The sequence below is a fragment of the Triplophysa dalaica genome, chromosome 7, assembly GCF_015846415.1.
Source record: "Triplophysa dalaica isolate WHDGS20190420 chromosome 7, ASM1584641v1, whole genome shotgun sequence".
Classification (NCBI taxonomy): Eukaryota; Metazoa; Chordata; class Actinopteri; order Cypriniformes; family Nemacheilidae; genus Triplophysa; species Triplophysa dalaica.
Window position 1 is genome coordinate 16,253,234 of NC_079548.1, and position 20,165 is coordinate 16,273,398.

The following is a 20,165-nucleotide window of genomic DNA, read 5'->3' on the forward strand; positions in this document are numbered from 1 at the left end:
ATCTGTAGATCTGCTGTAGATGGCGGTGTTAAATGTTCTGTAAAATCTCAATTTAATGCGAGAAAATGGGTGTGAATGCTCGGTGTATTTCTGTATCTGATGACTTTGTGAGTGACATGAAATGACATGTAACATCTAGGTAACACCTTTATTTTACGGTGCCTTTGTTACACATGTTACACATACTTACTATAGTATTCACTATAAATTATGCATAGTTGCATGTAATTTACACTGAACCAAACACTAATCCTAACCTAAACCATAAAGGAAAGGTAGTTAATTTGTATTACTCTGTTATCAAATGTATAGTTACACTAACACAGGCACTAACAAAGTGTAACCACATTTTGAATAGAAATGTATTTGTCCATGACTGATACCACAGCTACAAGTATTTTAACAGAATTAAAAAAAATGCTAAACAAATGTAAACACTTGACCTATCATCCAGGACAAAGACACCTATTCATCTTTAGCATGCATAGCCTCTTCAATATGTTGAAACTAAACACATCTGCTGAGTGAGAAAAAAATCCCCTGTCTTTTCTTGAACATAAATTGCTGTTTGAAGCTATTAGGTTGATTGACATGTCTATGAGAGGCATACTTTTAGAGAAAAACTATTAGAAAATGGAAGTTGAAGTTGGTTTTACTAAAACAAAGTAAAGCTGGGTATACTATGTTTATTTGAAATTAAGAATATGCTTTTGCATGACATTTCCTGTTGGGACTGGTAGATTTACTGAAAGTTAAACCAGAATTTAATGCATTTTTTACATAACTTGCACAGTAAAAACAGTTATGTAACAACATTTATTGTAATTTACACGTCATTGTTGTATGACGTGTTCAAATGCAGATCATATTTAAAGATTGATAGGAAAGTTAAAAAGCAATTAAAATAATAAAAGTCCTCCTGCATTGTTTTATTTAAATCTCATCTTTTACAACCCAATCAAAACTGAGTCAAGAGGACATTGTGTAAAGATCGAAGATTTTATGAAAGTAATGTATTATGACGTTATTATGTTTTGAATACGTTAATTGTTTAAACTCAAATATTTCATATATCAAATTTACCCAAATGCAAAATGTATGCAACAACTTTTTTATAATTTTATTTCTCCAAAGCAGTTTCAGCAAACATTAAATACCTAAATGTCACTGAGAACATCGTAAATCTCCTGAAAAAACACCTCTGAGCAATAACAAAATCCTGTGAAGAGTCACTAAATGCTTGAACAAAACAAACACAGATATTGAGAGAGAGATTGAGATTCAATTTATTGTCATTACACGTGTACAAGTGCAACGAAATGTATCTTATCATATAGAAACACGAAACACAAAGAAACAGAATGCAGTCCTGACGTTTACCATGTAGGCTCCTATGGTAAGTGTAATGCTTGTATTCTATGTCTTTGATTTTTGTATCATTTGTTGTGATCTATTCTTATCTCGTTGTCTGATATTGAATATACTGAGACCTAGCTGTGAGTAGTTTAGTTCTGTTGTCCAGCGATGAATTAAACTCCTGTTTGTGTTTAATTCTCTGTTGGTTCTTGGTTTGCTTTTGTGGGTGATTTATATTAAGTTATTTATCAAAGATTATTTAAGGTGTTATCCTTTTTGTACTGGTTAATGCCACACCAATGCTACATTATGAGTCCACTGTAAACAGTATAGTATAAAGTGGGCTCACATTGTAATTATAGGATATAAATCACTCAAATCCAAAGAGATCTTTAATAGTGAGATGCTTAATCAATATTTACTTGGTCAGGAATAGCATCTGTATTGTGATGTGATTTTAAATCATGTCTTTCAGTATATACATATATCTGTAGTTTATTAATTACCTTTCTAGATAATTGGCTTTTAACTCACTTAGGCAGTTAATAATAGTGAAAGTTCTGAATTCCGTGTAGTCGTTTTAAGTAAAACATCAAGGCAACATGGTGTTTAATTTGATGGTACATGAAATTCCCAGTCTTGTGAAGGCTCCGCAACAGTAAACAATGTGATTTCACAATACGCATGCTTGTTTTTTGAGAAGCTTATTACTTGCAATGCTGAGAACTTTAACACGTTGACGTGTCTTTCCATTAGGACATTCTTGAGCCACTGGAATTGCTGGTTCTGCAATGTTTTCATCCTCATCAGTTTAGCCACTAAACAAACACAAATGTGTACTGCATAGTTTGTGTTATTTGTTATTTGTTGTGTATTTATTAGTCTATAGTTTGTAGATTAATTTTAAAAACCTGTTTTTGCTTAAATTTACAATGAATCAATCACATATGTTTTATTATCACTGTTGCTGAGAAGTGGGTATAATACTAATTGTTGATCACACTATAAATAAACCCAACCCTGCCTTAAAGTTTGGAGTACAATTATATTGGTTTTACAAGCCAATTTACTCCTTTAAGTTTTTACTTGTTTATATTACCTCACACTCTTAGAAGAAACTTGCACCATTCACTCAAAGGGAAAGGTTTTTAAGAACCCTTTCTGTCTCACTTTTTTACTGTAAATGAATATGTGTGTAGTTTATTATTTACCTTTCCAGATAATTGGCTTTTAACTCACATAGGCAGTTAATAATAGTGAAAGTGCTTTATTCCTTGTAGTAGTTTTAAGTAAAACATCAAGGCGACATGGTGTTTAATTTGATGGTATTTGAAATTCCCAGTCTTGTGAAGGCTACGCAACATTAAACCATGTGATTTCAAAATATGCATGCTTGTTTTTTGAGAAGCTTGTTATTTGCAATGATGAGAACTTTAACACGTTCATGTTCTGCAATGTTTTCATCCTCATTAGTCCAGGCACTATAAAAACAAAAATGTGTAATGCAAAGTTTTTGTTTATTTATTCTATAATTGTAGATTCATTTTAAAAATCAGTTTTTGCTTTAATGTGTGATAATTTCATAGTTTGTCTCACTTTACAGCTTTATTCTGGCCAAGAACTGCCAATTAAGAAAGAAAGAGATTGGTAATTTACAATGAATCAATCAAAATTTTTATTATTTTCACTGTTGCTTAGAGGTATAATAAATAGATATTGATCACACTATAAATACACCAACGCTGCCTTAAAGTTTTACGTCATATTGTTTTAACAATGAATCTTTTAAGTTTTTACTTGTGTTTAGATTACCTCACATTCACCAAGGCAAAGGTTCTTAATAACCATTTCTGTCTCACTTTTTATAGTCTCAAGAACCCTTCTTCACATTTTATGAAACAGAAAAGTTCTTCAAATGTTACAGGTTGTATGAGTGTTTAAAACGTGACAGCCAGACATTGTGATGCTTTCAGCCAAATTATTTTAGGCGTAATAAATCAATCTGTTGTGTATCATTTCAGAGGTTTTCTAATATATGGATAGATTTGATGTAATCCATTGTGACAATTTGATCGTCATGTACAGGCCTATGAATTGCAATTATTGTCAAAGATACAATTAAAGTTTAAACAGTTTTTCAATGTGGTTGTTGTAAAATGGATTTATGGTTATTTTAACATTGATGATTTAGTGTCATTTTTTTGTTTGAACGTTAGTGTCATTTATATCAAACAGGAACCAGTCTTAGGGAGTCCTCTGGTGGTGAACGTGAGCTGTTGCAGTTTTACACTGAATAAGAAACTAGTCTCTTAGCTGTCTTTAAAAATATTTGTTGGATTATTAAAAGTATTAATCGTCGACCAATAAAATACAACATTTTAGGAACATTTAACTGCAGAGTCGTTTGGTAAGCAAACTGAATTGAGCTCAGGAATAAGTGTGTACAGGCCTTATTTTTACCGAATTGATTTTCTCTCATTCCTTCAACTTGTATATGACACTTGTTCTGTAGATGGGAATTATTTGAGAAATGTCTCAGTGAATTTGTGTCCACAGTGGAAGTCATTTTGGGTGAATTCAAGAGGACTTCTTGAATCCCCTCCAGTGGATGAGTAAAGAATTGTTAGTACTGATCAAGTTTATAGCAGTATAACCACCTAACAACTTAAAAACCCTTGCACCACAATGGTTTTCTGCGAAAGTTTTATTTCTTAAATATTCACATCTTTTTTAACTGTGGTAAAAATACATTTTTAATTACAGAAACAGACTGCAAATTCACAAGGTTAGTTAAAATGACACGGAAAAAAACATGTAATATAACTTTACACAAATGTTAATACTGCTACTGTAATATTCCTGTTTTAGAGACAAAGAGATGAATTTTCACAGGTCTTTGATGGTAGTAAGTTCCACATTCATATATCCTCTATGAAGAATTTATGCATCTCCATGGTCTGACCATGACAGAAATAGATTTCAGAAAATAAAGAAACAGTCACACCTTCCATCCAGCACATGGTGAAAGATGTGGTAATCTTGTAATCTTGAAAGTTCACTTCTAAATCAAAAATGAAAGCTCTCGCGCAAGTTCTATCAGGAAGACTCCTCACATCATAATTAATTACCGGTTAGCCTATCATCTCTCAGCACGTAGTATATAAGGATGGTACTTACCCTCTCTTTCGTTCGCAGAAACTAACGCATGTGTGAAACCTCCATCCTCCCCACCACCACCACATCCTCCCCAGCTCCGCCCCTGCCTTATCTTCAGGCAGGAACATCGGAACCATATTCCATGATTCATTCATTGGACGGGGCTTATGCCCAAAGATCTTAATATTATGTTTAATAAACATTATCTACCGTTCTATGTTTCCTGAGTCTTTCTGGTAGAAATGCTTTGTGACCATTATCCGCTGTTCCAGAGATCAGTGCTGTATTTCTTTAGGTCTGAGTTTTTCCACAGCCTCTTCTTTACTTAATTAATATGCTTTACTAAATAATTATATTGTGCGGTTACAAACATCAGAGCAAATGCAAAAGTGACCGCTTGCCCAGGTGTTAGAGTAGGGTCAAAGTAAAACTACCAATCCCTCCGATTGTAACTTTGAAACAGTATCAATAGGATCACATGTTCATGTGTGAGCCAACCAAGCAGGGCCGACCCAAGCCTTCAGGGGGCCCTAAGCAGAATTTTATTTGGGGGCCCCTCCAAAATTAATTTAAATATACAAAATGGCCAATTTTACACTAAATAGTAACAAAATGAACTGATCAGATGGATCTGTAACAAGGTGCTTCAAGAATAAAATATAAAGCTGAATACCAATCAACTACAAATAAAATCAAATACAGACAAGATCTTCTTAAATGAAAAATAAATACAATTGTAATGAAAAAATTTAAATAGGTTTGTAAAAAAAGACATTTTATTTCATACAAACTAACTCAACTTTATATACCACCCCAATATGCACTTTCCTCCTTGCAATCTGTGTTTCCTGGCTTTTCTAGAGGCAAAGTAATTTATGATATCAAAAATATCTGAAGGGTAATTTTGTCCAGTCAGTCTTTCTTGAGCCATGGAAGATCTCAAATCTCAAGTTTTTCATCAATTTGAGTTTGGAATAGCTCTGTTGTTGAATGAACAGAATGTTATTTTAATGTTAAAAAGGCTATTTCAACAACAACAACAAACTGCAGTTATTTTAACGTCAAACTATAACACAGCACCGCAGCAAGCCATCTGTACACCTAAAACATTAAGGCAAAATGATAATGGAATATATTAGCAAAGACCCCAAAGGTGGGCTAATGTAAGTTATGTTAAACTGTTATCAGTACCAAAGCTTATAGAGAGATAGACTGTTATAGAGAGCTATAAAGAAAAAAACATTCCAAAAACATATCCTGAACATACTAACATCTTTAACAGAGGCCTAATAAAAATATTACAAATACGGCCTATTCCTTAACCCATAGCATTGCTTCAATAAACATAACTTTAAAATAGTTTTAATAGAACGAACAATTACATTGTTCCAGATCTTCAGTTCCTAAAACGGAGCCTTGACACAAGCAGATCTTATAAAACACATTTATCGTTTCTAGGAAATTGAGAAGTTATATACCTATAAAAACCTATATAATTTAGATAGAGACCCATTTTAAATTCTATAAATAACAACATTTTAATATTCTGACCCTATTCATCAGTTAAGTTCAGCGAATAACGTTATCTCATATTGCGCCAAATCTTCAGTCAAAACCGGAGCTTAATCACAAGAAAAACTAAATATATCTACAGCTTCTTTAAGAAATATATTATGCACATTGCGCAATGTTGTAACCTACTATACGCATTTTTAATTCAGCTCTCTTTGAGAAAATGATAACATTTAAATATGCTTAAACTTAATATAACTTGCGACCAGCTAGAAAAGACATCTTTTACAAACGCCGCATAGGATTCAAGCTCGTTTGTGGTAGATAGGAATGATGCACGCATTGATTTTGCTTTACAGGAGAGTTCACAAAATACCTGTCATATGTTTTTTCCAGATTTCATGATATGCCAGAGTTCTGCTTCTCCCTCCTGCCTTTACTTCTGCTGATGTTGTATTTATTGGTGATGTCGACGACAAAGCCTGTTCACTTGAAGAAATAGCAACAGTGTTTCTTACTGAAGAGGTGTTAGGGTCAATTTAAGTTTTCCTTTAAAAAACATTAATTACGAACCTGTCCATTTGTACCCGAAATATAATGAACGATTGACCACGCCCACTGCTGTTTGCAAGGTCAACTAATCTGAATTACGACTTGTAAAGTCAACCAATCAAAGAGGCACCCAAATTTTAAAAGCATGTTTGATTGGTTAAAATTTATTGAGAAAGAATCTCAATGCCTGTTCTGGTCTATATGAGGAGTCTGCTGACCTGGAGCATGCAGTTTTACGCCCTATGCAGTTTTAGGACCCTGTGGTTCCTTATTTCTCCAGTAGAGGATCCCTGTTCATTATGAACCACCAGTACAGACCTAACAGATAACTTCATCGTCTATCGTGAGTTAGAGGTATGGCAAATAATCGTTTTTGTTACCAAGAAATGGCCCAACTAGCATATTTTTTAATTGATTGATTGATATTGTTATGAATTAATTTAAACATCTTATATGTATATTGATAGATATGTGTGTTTGTAATTTAAACTCAAAGACAATACAATTAATACTTGCGACTAGGTCAATGTTGTGTCTGGATCAACCTTAGCTAACCACGTGTATGCCCACTCAATATCTCTTTCTCATTTTCATATTTATTTTCTTTATAATTTATTCTCATTTTTTCTCTGTAGTCAAAGCGAGATGGCCTTTCCTGTTAAGATATTCTTCTGACCCTGTTAACTTGCATTATATATTATATATAAACCATTTCAGTTTAGCTGCAGACGTATTCAAGTTATTTTTTTTAAGCAATAATTGAGCACCAACAACCACAAACATGTTCAAACTCAAATTGAGAACATACGTCCCATATGGATCTTGATCTGAGTTATTAAACAGATGATCCAGTTATCTATTGTACATACAATATACTTCTTTGACATTTTCCATTTGAATATTTTAACTTAATGATCTGGATTCAAATGTATGTGCACCTTATCATGGGTGCCGTAAAGGGGTGGAAGGTTAGGGCGATTCTAAGGGCCCAGGCTGATTTAGGGCCCAGAAGAGCAGACCCCCTTTTTATTTTCCTATTTGTAGGGGGCCCAGAAATTTTGGTTACCATAGGGCCCAGAATTTCTGGCGGCACCCCTGCACCTTATGTGGGTTTTATCACGTTTGTGATTGTAATCGCTCAAATAATCATGTATCTTGTTTTCTTAAAGTTGTTGGCTGGCTAATTAGGCCTATTATGTTGTGATATTATTGATCTCATTTGTAACATTACTTGGAAATAATTAAAAAAATATTAAATGATCATGCAGTTGTACTGTCTTGTTATTTCAAAACGTTTTAGAAAAATAAAATCTCTATGAATTTGTATGAATTATACAGCAGGGGCGTAAAACTCCATACTCCCCCTACTGGAGAAATAAGGAACAGCAGGGATGCAAAACTGCATGCTCCAGGTCTGCAGACTCCCCATATAGTCTCGTTCTGGTTTCCAATATCAGTTAAAAAGCAAACGTGCCCCTGCTGGATTATTGTGGTACTCCAGCTAAAACACAGAAAACAATAATTTGGTCTATCAAGCTCAAACCTCATAATAAAAGGGTGGTACTTAAGACTTTGACCTTTTGACATTTTTAGGCCGAAACATATTGATTTTTTATGTTTTTTTTTAAATAAAATCTAACCATAATATGTTTATAGTTTGTTAAAGCAATAAATATAAAGCGTTGGTCTGTACTCCAAAGCATTCATGAGTTACAACCATTTATTTCAAACATTTCATTTTCATGTGTAGGCAAAAAAGCAACTACTCTGATACACATGTTTCCTGGACAGGGCTTAAATCAAAGAACTAACTTGTGTCTTGATCTAAAACAACTTGCACTGTTTTTTTTATTTACGCTGCCTTGACATTATTTGAATAAGAAATGTATTTAACCCTTTACTGACCTAAATATATAATTGTCATGTTTCATATCACTGCTGTCATTCTGAATCCTTGTATAAACCTTTGGATGCAAATATCTAACCAATAAAAAGTATTGAACAGTGCTTGTCAACTTTTACATATTCAATCATTTTAAAAATAAACAGTGAATTTGGACATCTGAGGTTTAAGAATGAGGGCTAAAGTATGTTTTTATATAATTGTCAATTGAAATATCTGTGATACAAAGATGAATGAATAATCGCCAAAATTCACCTTTTTCCTAGAGTGAATCCTAACTATATTTTGGCTGAATATTCATTTATTTATTTTTGTTAAGTGTTTGCAGGTTTGCGCTGGTTCTTTAATGGGGCGTAAAAGCTTTCATTGTTAAGGTAATTCAGATGACGTAATTTCATGGGAAGACTGGCATGAGATTTTCAATGACCTTGATATGTTCCGTGTTATTTTGTGAACACTGTATATGTTTGACAAGATGATCAGGTTTACTGTTTCCTAAGAGATGCGTATACATTCCACTTTTGCCCAAAACAACTTTCTGAACTTTAAAAGGTCTCAATATGTCATAGATACAATAGCTTGACAGAAAAGCACTGACTGAAAAGTGTTTGACAGTGTCGATATGTTTTCAAGTATGTTACTTTGGAGGTTTAAATCTAGGTAAAAGGAGGGATGGAATGACAGCGAAGTGCAGAAGCCAATATGCAAAGACCTAATAAAACTAAAAGGGCAAAAAAAGGAAAGAAATTTAAATCCAAAACAGTTTAAAAGAAATTAAGAGAAATTAAAAAGAAATTCTGTCACAATTAATACAAAATTTAAAATCTCTTATCCAAATTTCTATATATTTCAAAACATGTACACAAGTTTATTACAGGACTGTGACAAACACAATGAACTCTTAAAGCATTAGATTATTGGTATAAAAACACACACAAAAAATGAAAGGTGACTTTGTCTAAGTAGGACACTCCCTACTTGCAAATACACAAGTGAAACTATACAAGCTATCTTATGTAATGAACTATGACATCCAGTTAGTCCTGATTCATCTAGATGCAAGCATTCATTACATGACCTGAGGTAACTTGAGGTATCTCCAGCACGGCTTCATCGACCTCATTTACCAAATAAAGTAATACATGCATAATGTTTTGTCTCTTTGTTCGTAATTCTTTGTGCTGTGTCTGAAAAATATAGTTCTGTCAGGACCACTATTGTCAAATATTTAAACAATAGCAATATTTAAGATTGGCCGAATGAAACTGCTGTTGACAAACCCGGTCCATAAAGCAATGCATTAACAGAGTAGGAGTGCAATATCCCCCACCTGAAGAACCACATCAGGAATATGTATGCCATATGAAAATGGAAGGAAGGAATTTGTGGAAACAACCGGCCAAAGGGGAATCTTTAAAATCTGATTCCCTGAACTCTCTGGATTTATCCAGCCGAATCTTTTAAGGAAACAATTAAGGAAGCACTGAAACCTATGTTCTTAAATTGTTTCAATCATGTTCTCAAGGGAAGAGAGATACCAATATCATGGAAACAAGCTATTATATCTCTAACATTGGAACGAGGATGCCGTCAAGGATGTCCCTAAAGTTCAACACTTTTTGCTTTATTCATGGAACCACTTGCTCAAGCCATTAGAGAAGACAGAAATATAACAGGAATCACAATTAATAAATCAGAACACAAAATATATCTATATGCGGATGACATTCTTATGACTATCTCCAAACCAGACTCTAGTTTACCAAAACTCATGTCATGTCTTGAACAGTATGGATGGTACTCACTATATAAATTTAATTTACACAAAAACCCAAACCCTTATAATTCTTCACCACAAGTGGACATATCTAAAAAATATAACTTTAAATGGAAATCAATTATTATTAAATACTCAGGGGTTAATATATAAAAAATATTAGTAATGTGTATAACTTAAATAACGGCACTCTTAAACTAAAAGCAGACTTTGATAGATGGATACCTTTAACCCTTAGTATGTATAATCGAATACACGGTTAGAACAAAGGCTACGGTTGGGGTCAATTTGGGAACACCTTGGGTACAAATAGCTAAGCTGTACCCTCAGTGGGCCTTTGTTACGCCTTAGGGTGCTAATATGTACCATTTAGGCCTAAAAAATATCGTTTTTTTTCTTTAAATTTGCAAAGATTTTAAACAAACTTCTTTTATGTTGTCATTATGGGCTAATGTTTGTAGAATTTTAAGGAAAATAATTAATTTAACCCATTTAGGAATAATTCTGTAATATTACAAAATTAATACAAAGTGAAGCAATCTGCATACTTTCCGGATGCACTGTAAGTATAATATTCCAATTTACATTACCATTTGATTCATCAAAGAAAAGAAGATGTGTAACGTCACAAGTAAAGAGCACCCAATATTTTTTGGGGGAAATAAAGTCCTTTGGAATTTCTGTAAAAACGAAGAAAGGTTTATGCTTGAACATGACAAATTTATTTTGTCTTGAAGAAACAATTCAGACATTCATGACTCAGAGTGTGCCTGTCATAACACTGAATGTTGTCTATACAATTAAAGTAACTAAAAAACGTAAGGTTAATATAAATAACGGCTCTAATTAATTTACTCACATTATAACATCAGTCTACGTTTTCCTGATTACACAATGCTTATATGAATTATAATAATAATCATAATTAAAAACTAAAAATATTCTAGATTGCAGTTGCTTCAATTGTTGTTCAGTTCCTTGTAACTTTGTTATTTTGTTGTTGTCTTGGAATTCGGCCAGGATTTTATTTGTTTGACATTCATGGAGAACAGAGTCCAGGTGTCTTGTCATTAGTTACAATTAAATATATATACGTAGTCCTCATGTTTGTTTTTTTGAGGAAGATATGTTATTACGACAGCACTTACTAGTGATTGAGATACTGTTTCAAATGCTTACAGAATGCATATATTAAACAAACAAGTGCACACTAAAAAACTAAAAGTGAAAATGCTTTTAAAAATGATAGATTACTTTAAAACCCAAAGTTATTCTCATGAGTAGAAAATGAAGACACTGACAATTATAAGAGTCATTATGATTTAGACTGTAGGGTTGTACTTGAGATTTTTGTCTGGTTGTGTCAAGGTTGTGTCTGTATTTGTGTTTCCTCTTTATGCTTTGCATATCATATCATGTATATTTTTAGATTGTTTGTTTGGTGTCTGTTTACGTGGTTATACTTAAACTTGGCAACATTTTGATCTTTTAGCGTTCCCTAACTTCAAGTGTGCATACGTTATTATAGGGATCAGGAGCATAGACACTCAAAACCTTATTAATACAAATACAGAAGACAAATCGAATAGGTTTGATCAAATGTAATTTGGAGTCAGACAGAACCAGTTTGTGCTGATGATCATGGTAAATGCAGTGTTTATAGGTGAATTCATGAAATTGTGGATGTGAGTTGTGAATTGAACCCTCTTGGAGTGCAGCTAATTTGCCTTACAAGGTAATTATTTAAATAATTATTAATTAAATTGACCATAAAATGCAACACCTAAAAATATGCTGCAATGCACATTTGGACCTATATTTCAAATGAGGACTGTGAAGATGAAAATTATCTTTATTTACTTTAACGAAGCATGAACCAAAGCAATAGCAAATTGTATCAATGCAGAATAGCTGCAAACACTGTAGCAAATAATATCATGCAAAAACACTGTGCTTCATCACATCATCAGTCCTTCTTATTTGTGAATAATATTTGAAATAGAAATAAAAAACAATTTCACAAACTACTAAACTATTACAAAATTCTGTAGGCTACCCTTTCTTTAGTTCGTTGTAATGCAGGAAGTTTATCTATTGAATGATTAGTTGTGTCTTTGATGCCAGCCAATTTCCATGACTCTCTCTTTTGTTTCTGTGGGAATTTTTTTTCTTTGAAGAATGAAGGATAACTTCTTCCTTTTGTCATTTGTTTGAAAGTTTGTCTATTTCAGCTTTGAAAATGTCCTTCATTTGCATGTTCGGCAGATGTTTTAATCCAAAGTTTATTCTTTTCATAGCAAGACGATTGGCATTGCTTTCCGTTCCATGCTCTACGAGTTGAACCACGAGAAAAACTTCACTAAGTTTTCCAAAGCAATTATAAAAAAAATTTTTTTTAAACATTTGCATCTTTTGAATGTTACAGTTTGCATACTTAAGAAGACAGAGAGTCAATGCTTCTGCATTCCGGTGACAGAACACTTTGTGTCTCTAAACCGGTTGCTCAGCAAATGAACCTCAAATAGGATTAAAGACAGACAGAAGGCGTGTCTTCTTTAAATATGATAATAGAGCATGAGCGTATGGAAGAATGGGGGTGTGTGGAATACAGGTTAACAGGGATATTTAAAGTGAAGGAGTCTGGTACTGTTGTCAGAGATGATGAAGATGTTTCATGCATTGAGTGCTGTGTTTGCTGTCACTCTCCTAGTTAGAGGTAAGTCTGTTCAGTCTAATCATTTATTGTATTTATGTATAGTCGAATAGTTGCTCTATATTGTTTTATATTGTTTTCATATTGCAATGTTTTATATTAGTAACTGAACTGTTTTTGTATTATAGGGTGTGATGCACAACTTGGAGGTACATTTTTTGTCACAGCAAAATTGGTAAATCCTCTCCAAAATTGTTGCTATTGATTATGTACTTCAAACAATGTTTTTTGTTTACTCATTAGACATATGTGGCAGACCTTTTGTCCCCAGTCGAATAGTAGGGGGAGGTGATGCTGTTGCCGGTGAATGGCCATGGCAGGTCAGTCTTCACAGTAATGGCCACTGTGGTGGGTCACTCATTAACAACGAGTGGGTCCTAACAGCAGCTCACTGCTTTCAAGGGTAATCACTGAATCCCTCACCATAAAATAATAATAATAATAAAATGAAATTAATTAATAAATGATCTCCAAATAAATTACAGAAAAAGTACCAATAATGTGATCGTGTACCTGGGCCGAGAGACACAGTCAGGACCAAATCCCAATGAGGTGAACAGAGCGGTCTCTCGAATCATAAATCATCCAAACTACAGCAGCTCAACATTTGACAACGACATCTCTCTTCTGCATCTGTCCTCGCCCGTGAATTTTACTAACTATATAAGACCGGTCTGTCTGGCAGCAGATGACAGCACGTTCTTCAGCGGCACATCAAGTTGGGTGACTGGATGGGGAAATACTCGCACTGATGGTAAGAATATATTATGTCCACATACTGTTCTTTTGCTGTACCTGAGACATTTTATTATTCTCAGTTGATTATTTCTAATTATGTGTTGCTCAGTTGCTCTGGCAACAACAAGACCTCTACAGGAAGTGGAAGTGCCTATCATTGGAAACAGGAAGTGCACCTGCCTTTATGACAAAAAATCTAAAATAACAAACAACATGATCTGCGCTGGACTAATACAAGGAGGGAAAGACTCCTGTCAGGTATTTTCTCAGTCGTTTCTTCTGATGGTTTTTAGCTCACTTTTGTGGCGATCGGGTAAGATGGCTTGAATAGTGTTGATATTAATGACCTTAAAGGAACAGTTCACCCAAAGATTTGAATTTTGTCATCATTTATTCACCCTCAAGTTGTTCCAAATCTGTATAAATTTCTTTATTCTGATGAACACAGAGAAATATTTTTGGAAGAATGCTTGTACTTTAAACAGGCCTTGCCCACTATTGACTACCATTGTAGGAAACATTTCCTAATAAATTTCATTGTTCAGTTTAACACAAAAGAAGATATTTTGAAGAATGTAGAAAACGTTCTCGGGCCCTTTTGACCACTATTGTAATTTTCACAATTATCCACAACATAAGACCTTCGTTTATCTTTCTGACCCCATCCCCCAGCTCCCATTGACAGTAACGCAACAACCATTGAAAGTGAAGGAAGTTATAAAGACATTCTTGAAATAGTCCATGTGACTGCAGTGGGTAAACCTCACTGTTATGAAGCAAAGAGAATACTTTTTGTGCTTTGAGTGTATGTTGTGTTGATCCCAAAATCAACAAAGGTCTTACGATTGTGGAATGACTTGAGAGTAATTCATCCATTCTTTGGTGAACTATTGCTTAAACCTGTTTTGTGTCCTACAGGGTGACTCAGGTGGACCTCTGGTGAGCAAACAGGACTCGGTCTGGATCCAGTCTGGGATTGTGAGCTTTGGCACAGGGTGTGCAGATCCTAATTTTCCCGGTGTGTATGGAAGAGTTTCTCAGTACCAGAGTTGGATCAAAGAACACATCACCACCAACCAGCCAGGCTTTGTTAAATTCACCTCCAGCGGTACTGATGGTGATCTGAGCGAGAGCTGCTCTATTGTTCCTCCCATTACAACTACTACCACTGTGATGACTACAGCTACTACAGCTACAACCGCTGCAAGTAAGAATCCTTTAGATTGTAATAGATTGATGTGGCCAGAATTGATATCCCTGGCAAGATTAATTTTACTTTTTAAAACCAGGAAAACTAATCTTATTTGTTACAGGAAAATTGGTAAATCCTTTCCAAAATTGTTGTTATTAATTATGTTTTTTGTTTACTCATTAGACATATGTGGCAGACCTTTTGTCCCCAGTCGAATAGTAGGGGGAGGTGATGCTGTTGTCGGTGAATGGCCATGGCAGGTCAGTCTTCACAGTGGGGGCCACTTCTGTGGTGGGTCACTCATTAACAACGAGTGGGTCCTAACAGCTGCTCACTGCGTTCACAGGTAATCACTGAAGCCTTTACCATAAAAGAATAATAATAATGAAATGAAATAATACATTTTCCTCAATGTGTTGATTGTTATCCTTTGATCTCCAAATAAATTACAGAAAAAGTACCAATAATGTGATCGTGTACCTGGGCCGAGAGACACAGTCAGGACTAAATCCCAATGAGGTGAACAGAGCGGTCTCTCAAATCATAAATCATCCAAACTACAGCAGCTCAACAAATAACAACGACATTTCTCTTCTGCATCTGTCCTCGCCCGTGACTTTTACTAACTATATAAAACCGGTCTGCCTGGCAGCAGCTGACAGTACATTCTTCAACGGCACATCAAGTTGGGTGACTAGATGGGGAAATACTCGCACTGATGGTAAGAATATATTATGTCCACATACTGTTCTTTTGCTGTACCTGAGACATTTTATTATTCTCAGTTGATTATTTCTAATTATGTGTTGCTCAGTTGCTCTGGCTACACCAAGACCTCTACAGGAAGTAGAAGTGCCAATCATTGGAAACAGGAAGTGCACCTGCCTTTATGGCCAAAACTCTAAAATAACAAACAACATGATCTGCGCTGGACTAATACAAGGAGGGAAAGACTCCTGTCAGGTATTTTCTCAGTCGTTTCTTCTGATTGTTTTAGCTCACTGTTGTGTAGATCGGGTAAGATGGCTTGAATAGTGTTGATATTAATGACCTTAATGGAACAGTTCACCCACAAATTTAAATTCTGTTATCATTTATTCACCCTCAAGTTGTTCCAAATCTTTTTTAATTTCATTATACTGCTGAACACAGAGAAAGAAACTTGGAAGAATGCTTGTACTTCAAACAGGCCTTGGCCTTTGAATTCCATTGTACAAAACATTTCCTCAAATTCTTTGTTCTGTTTCACACAAAAGAAGATATTTTGAAGAATGTAGTGTGGCGGGTGAGGTCTAAGAATACTCAAGAAGGATTATTTGTAACGAAACTACTCGACTACGCCACCCGACAAACAATGGGAACTCACAATTTAACCACACAGGTTCATGGTCAGAAGTGGAGTGAGCATAAACGGACCCAAAATAAATTAGAAAAATAGAAAAGTTTAGTATAAATAAATCCCACAATCTAAAGGGAGGACAATTTTGTACAAGGCTTTATCAAATGACTTATAATCCATGTACACTGTACACTGGAAGCAAGAATGATGTACACTGGACATAAGAATGATGTACACTGGACGTAAGAATGATGTACACTGGACGTAAGAATGATGTACACTGGACGTAAGAATGATGTACACTGGACATAAGAATGATGTACACTGGACGTAAGAATGATGTACACTGGACATAAGAATGATGTACACTGGACGTAAGAATGATGTACACTGGACATAAGAATGATGTACACTGGACGTAAGAATGATGTACACTGGACGTAAGAATGATGTACACTGGACATAAGAATGATGTACACTGGACGTAAGAATGATGTACACTGGACATAAGAATGATGTACACTGGACATAAGAATGATGTACACTGGACGTAAGAATGATGTACACTGGACATAAGAATGATGTACACTGGACGTAAGAATGATGTACACTGGAAGCAAGAATGATGTACACTGTAAGCAAGAATGACTTCGAATAACAATACAATTGTTGTTTGTACTTGGATTAAAACCATCAAGAGATGATGAAGAGCAGGACACAGCAATGTAAAGCAAAGCATTAGTGCAGCAAAGCGATCAGTCGGAAACGCGCTTCCTCAACGGAAGATGGTACCAATGATATGACACTTCCCAGGCAATTCCCCACTAGAGCCTTCATACAATATGAAAGGCCCCTGATTGTTCCTTAGATTTACATCACCCCAGCCAATGTGCAACCAGAGCCATAAGTGTCCCTACTACAGTAGGAAACCAAACCGTTCTCGGGCCCTTTTGACTGCTATTGTAATTTTCACAATTATTCACAACATAAGACCTTCGTTCATCTTCCTGAACCCATTGACAGCAACGCAACTGCCATTGAAAGTGCAGAAAGTTATAAAGACATTCTTGAAATAGTCCATGTGACTGCAGTGGGTAAACCTCACTGTTATAGAGAAGATAATTCTTTTTGTGCTTTGAGTGTATGTTGTGTTGTTCCCGAAATGAACGAAGGTCTTACGATTGTGGAACGACTTGAGAGTAATTCATGACAAAATTTCCATTGTTTGGTGAACTATTGCTTAAACCTGTTTTGTGTCCTACAGGGTGACTCAGGTGGACCTCTGGTCAGCAAACAGGACTCGGTCTGGATCCAGTCTGGGATTGTGAGCTTTGGCACAGGGTGTGCAAGTTCTAATTTGCCCGGTGTGTATGGAAGAGTGTCTCAGTACCAGAGTTGGATCAAAGAACACATCACCACCAACCAGCCTGGCTTTGTTAAATTCACCTCCAGCGGTACTGATTGTGATCTGAGCGAGAGCTGTCCTTTTGTACCTCCCGTTACAACTACTACCACTATCATGACTACAACTACTACAGCTATAACCGCTGCACGTAAGATTCCTTTAGATTGGAATGGATTGATGTGGTTATTATTGATATATCACTGGCAAGATTTTTTTTAACTTTTTTAAAAACATTGATTTTTGCCCAAACCCATGAACTTGGTGTTGCTAGTACAATAGGCTGCCAGTTGTAATGCACGAAAACACTGAGTTTCACCAAAGGTCTAAACAAAATCTAAGACACTTCATTTTCGAAACAATGCCTAAAAGACCCAATCTGTGCCATTCCAACACCCAAAACACTGAAATGATATCAGATATCTTAGATGCATCCTGTTTCTGTCTGTAGCTGTGGTGTGCGGAAGAGCCCGACTTAACATTCGTGTTGAAGGAAGCAACTCTCTTGCAACTTCTGGTGCGTGGCCTTGGATGGCCAGTCTGCACTTCAACGGCAGTCACGTCTGTGGTGGAACGATGGTTTCTCAGCGGTTTATCATGACCTCTGCTAGCTGCTTCTCTAGGTAATGCCATATTTACATTTGCAAGAAAGTTGGAATCAAATCAAATTGATTGGATTTATTAAAAGTGTCTTCTTGTACTTCTTGTAGATCTACCAATGCCTCCAACTGGACTGTGGTCCTGGGCCGTCTGAATCAGAAAGGTTCCAACGCCAATGAAATCTCTGTTCAAGTTGCAAACATCTCAATCAGCAATGTGACGGGTGACAACGTTGCTATTGTGTATCTGGCCAGTGCCCCCAAACTCTCCGATTTCATTCAGCCCCTCTGCGTGGACATGGGGGAAAGCCTCTTCAGCGTAAATACATCGTGTTGGGTGGCAGGCTGGGGCTCAGGATCTGGATCAGGTGAGTGTTTGAAGTCTAAGAGTGTGTGTTTATTTGAGCATAATAATTATTAGACACGACATGAAGCAGAGTGCCTGCAAGCCCTTGCTTATAGCACACACTTGCTTATAGATTTTGGAAGAAAACAACCAGATACGTGAATCAAAACTAGCACAAAAAATCTGTTTAAAAGATTAACATATTTTTTAATCCTTGTCCTTTTATGTTTTTTTATAGCTGACCAAATACTTCAGGAATTCCGAACCTCTATTGTGGATTGTGGGAACTCTTCAAGTAAAAGTATCTGTACAACTTCCATCACCTTACAGGAGGTAAGTTCACTTTAATTAAATTAATTCAACTACAAAATATTCTTTGATAGTAAAATAATTAACCAGAATGGCCAGATACCAGGACTGAGGCTGTACTGGAACAATATACTGTATATATCAGTAAAATAAAATACATTTTTGATAGTGTCTGCGAGACTAATCTCTCTGTCTCTCGCTCTCCTGAAGGGTGATCAGGGGGGTCCTCTGATGTGTAAACTGGGTCTGTCATGGATCCAGGCTGCAGTTCTATCGATACCAACCAGCACCAGTAAAAGCACTGCAACACGCCAGTCTATAGATATGCAGGTCTTTACTAAAGTCTCAACCTATGAAACCTTCCTGAGATCTGTGGTGGGTTCTTTCCCCCCGAAAGAAAAAAACACTGCAAGTGACTCTCTATCCACCCCCTCTTCCACCAATGGCTTACAGTGTTTTACAACTGTTCTCTTGTTTTCACTGACGGCTCTCCAGATCTTTTATCAAAGCTGATGTCAGTAAGGTCTGGGTAGAAGTATTTGCCTGAAATGTGAACGTCAACTAAGATTAAGAATTTACAAATAAACCTGACTGATTATCTTCTGTTAATGATTTATTCATTCTCGGGTTGAGAGCTCATTTCTATTTTTCACTTGCCGTATGAGAGAGGTGACTAGAAATGTTTTTCAATTTGCACTGGCTATAGGTTACACTGGCAGTCATTGCTAAAGCAACCTCGCACTTTATGGAAATGTAAAGGTTTGAGTGTTCAGTTTTAATAGTTATAAACGACTGCTGTATTGTTTGTGATTACCTCAAGCAGTAGACTACCACACCTGGGACAAGTTTTGGAAGTTTTGATCGAAATTATAAGTAAAACTTACAAATCATTTTGTCACCATATTTTATGATACCAAAGAGAGTATTTTATTACTGTACACGTCTTAAAAGTGTTTTTTTATACATGTGTGATTTTTTATTAAAAAAAATAACCCTAAACCTTATTTTTTCCACACTTTTTTAAATGTGAACAGTACTGCAACTTGTAAATTGTAATCTTCTTTTAATTGAAATGACAATAAATAGCAATTGTATAAGTCATTGGTGTTTATCTGTTTTCGAGTTTAGAACACTAAAGTATGTTGTATAAATGTGGTTATACCAGTGTTTTTCCCTCTAAAAACCTGGTTTCAAATCAACCCAACTTGGGTTTTCATTTAAAATAATATTTTAAGGTTAAATAAATCACATGATAAACAAATGATCAATAT

The 20,165-nt window shown here is 35.3% G+C and overlaps 1 protein-coding gene across 1 annotated transcript; it reads left to right on the top strand.

Annotated features, from left to right (window-relative positions):
- Positions 1–12,856: 12,856 nt before the first annotated feature.
- Positions 12,857–19,961, top strand: LOC130426969 (transmembrane protease serine 9-like). Its single transcript, XM_056753997.1, has 14 exons — positions 12,857–12,972; positions 13,098–13,118; positions 13,213–13,372; positions 13,455–13,723; positions 13,817–13,965; positions 14,626–14,914; positions 15,083–15,245; positions 15,352–15,620; positions 15,714–15,862; positions 17,503–17,791; positions 18,092–18,263; positions 18,351–18,607; positions 18,824–18,918; positions 19,105–19,961. Exons 1-14 carry the CDS (start codon positions 12,915–12,917, stop codon positions 19,405–19,407), a joined length of 2,643 nt encoding a protein of 880 aa, XP_056609975.1. The 5' UTR covers positions 12,857–12,914; the 3' UTR covers positions 19,408–19,961.
- The last annotated feature ends 204 nt before the right edge of the window (positions 19,962–20,165 follow it).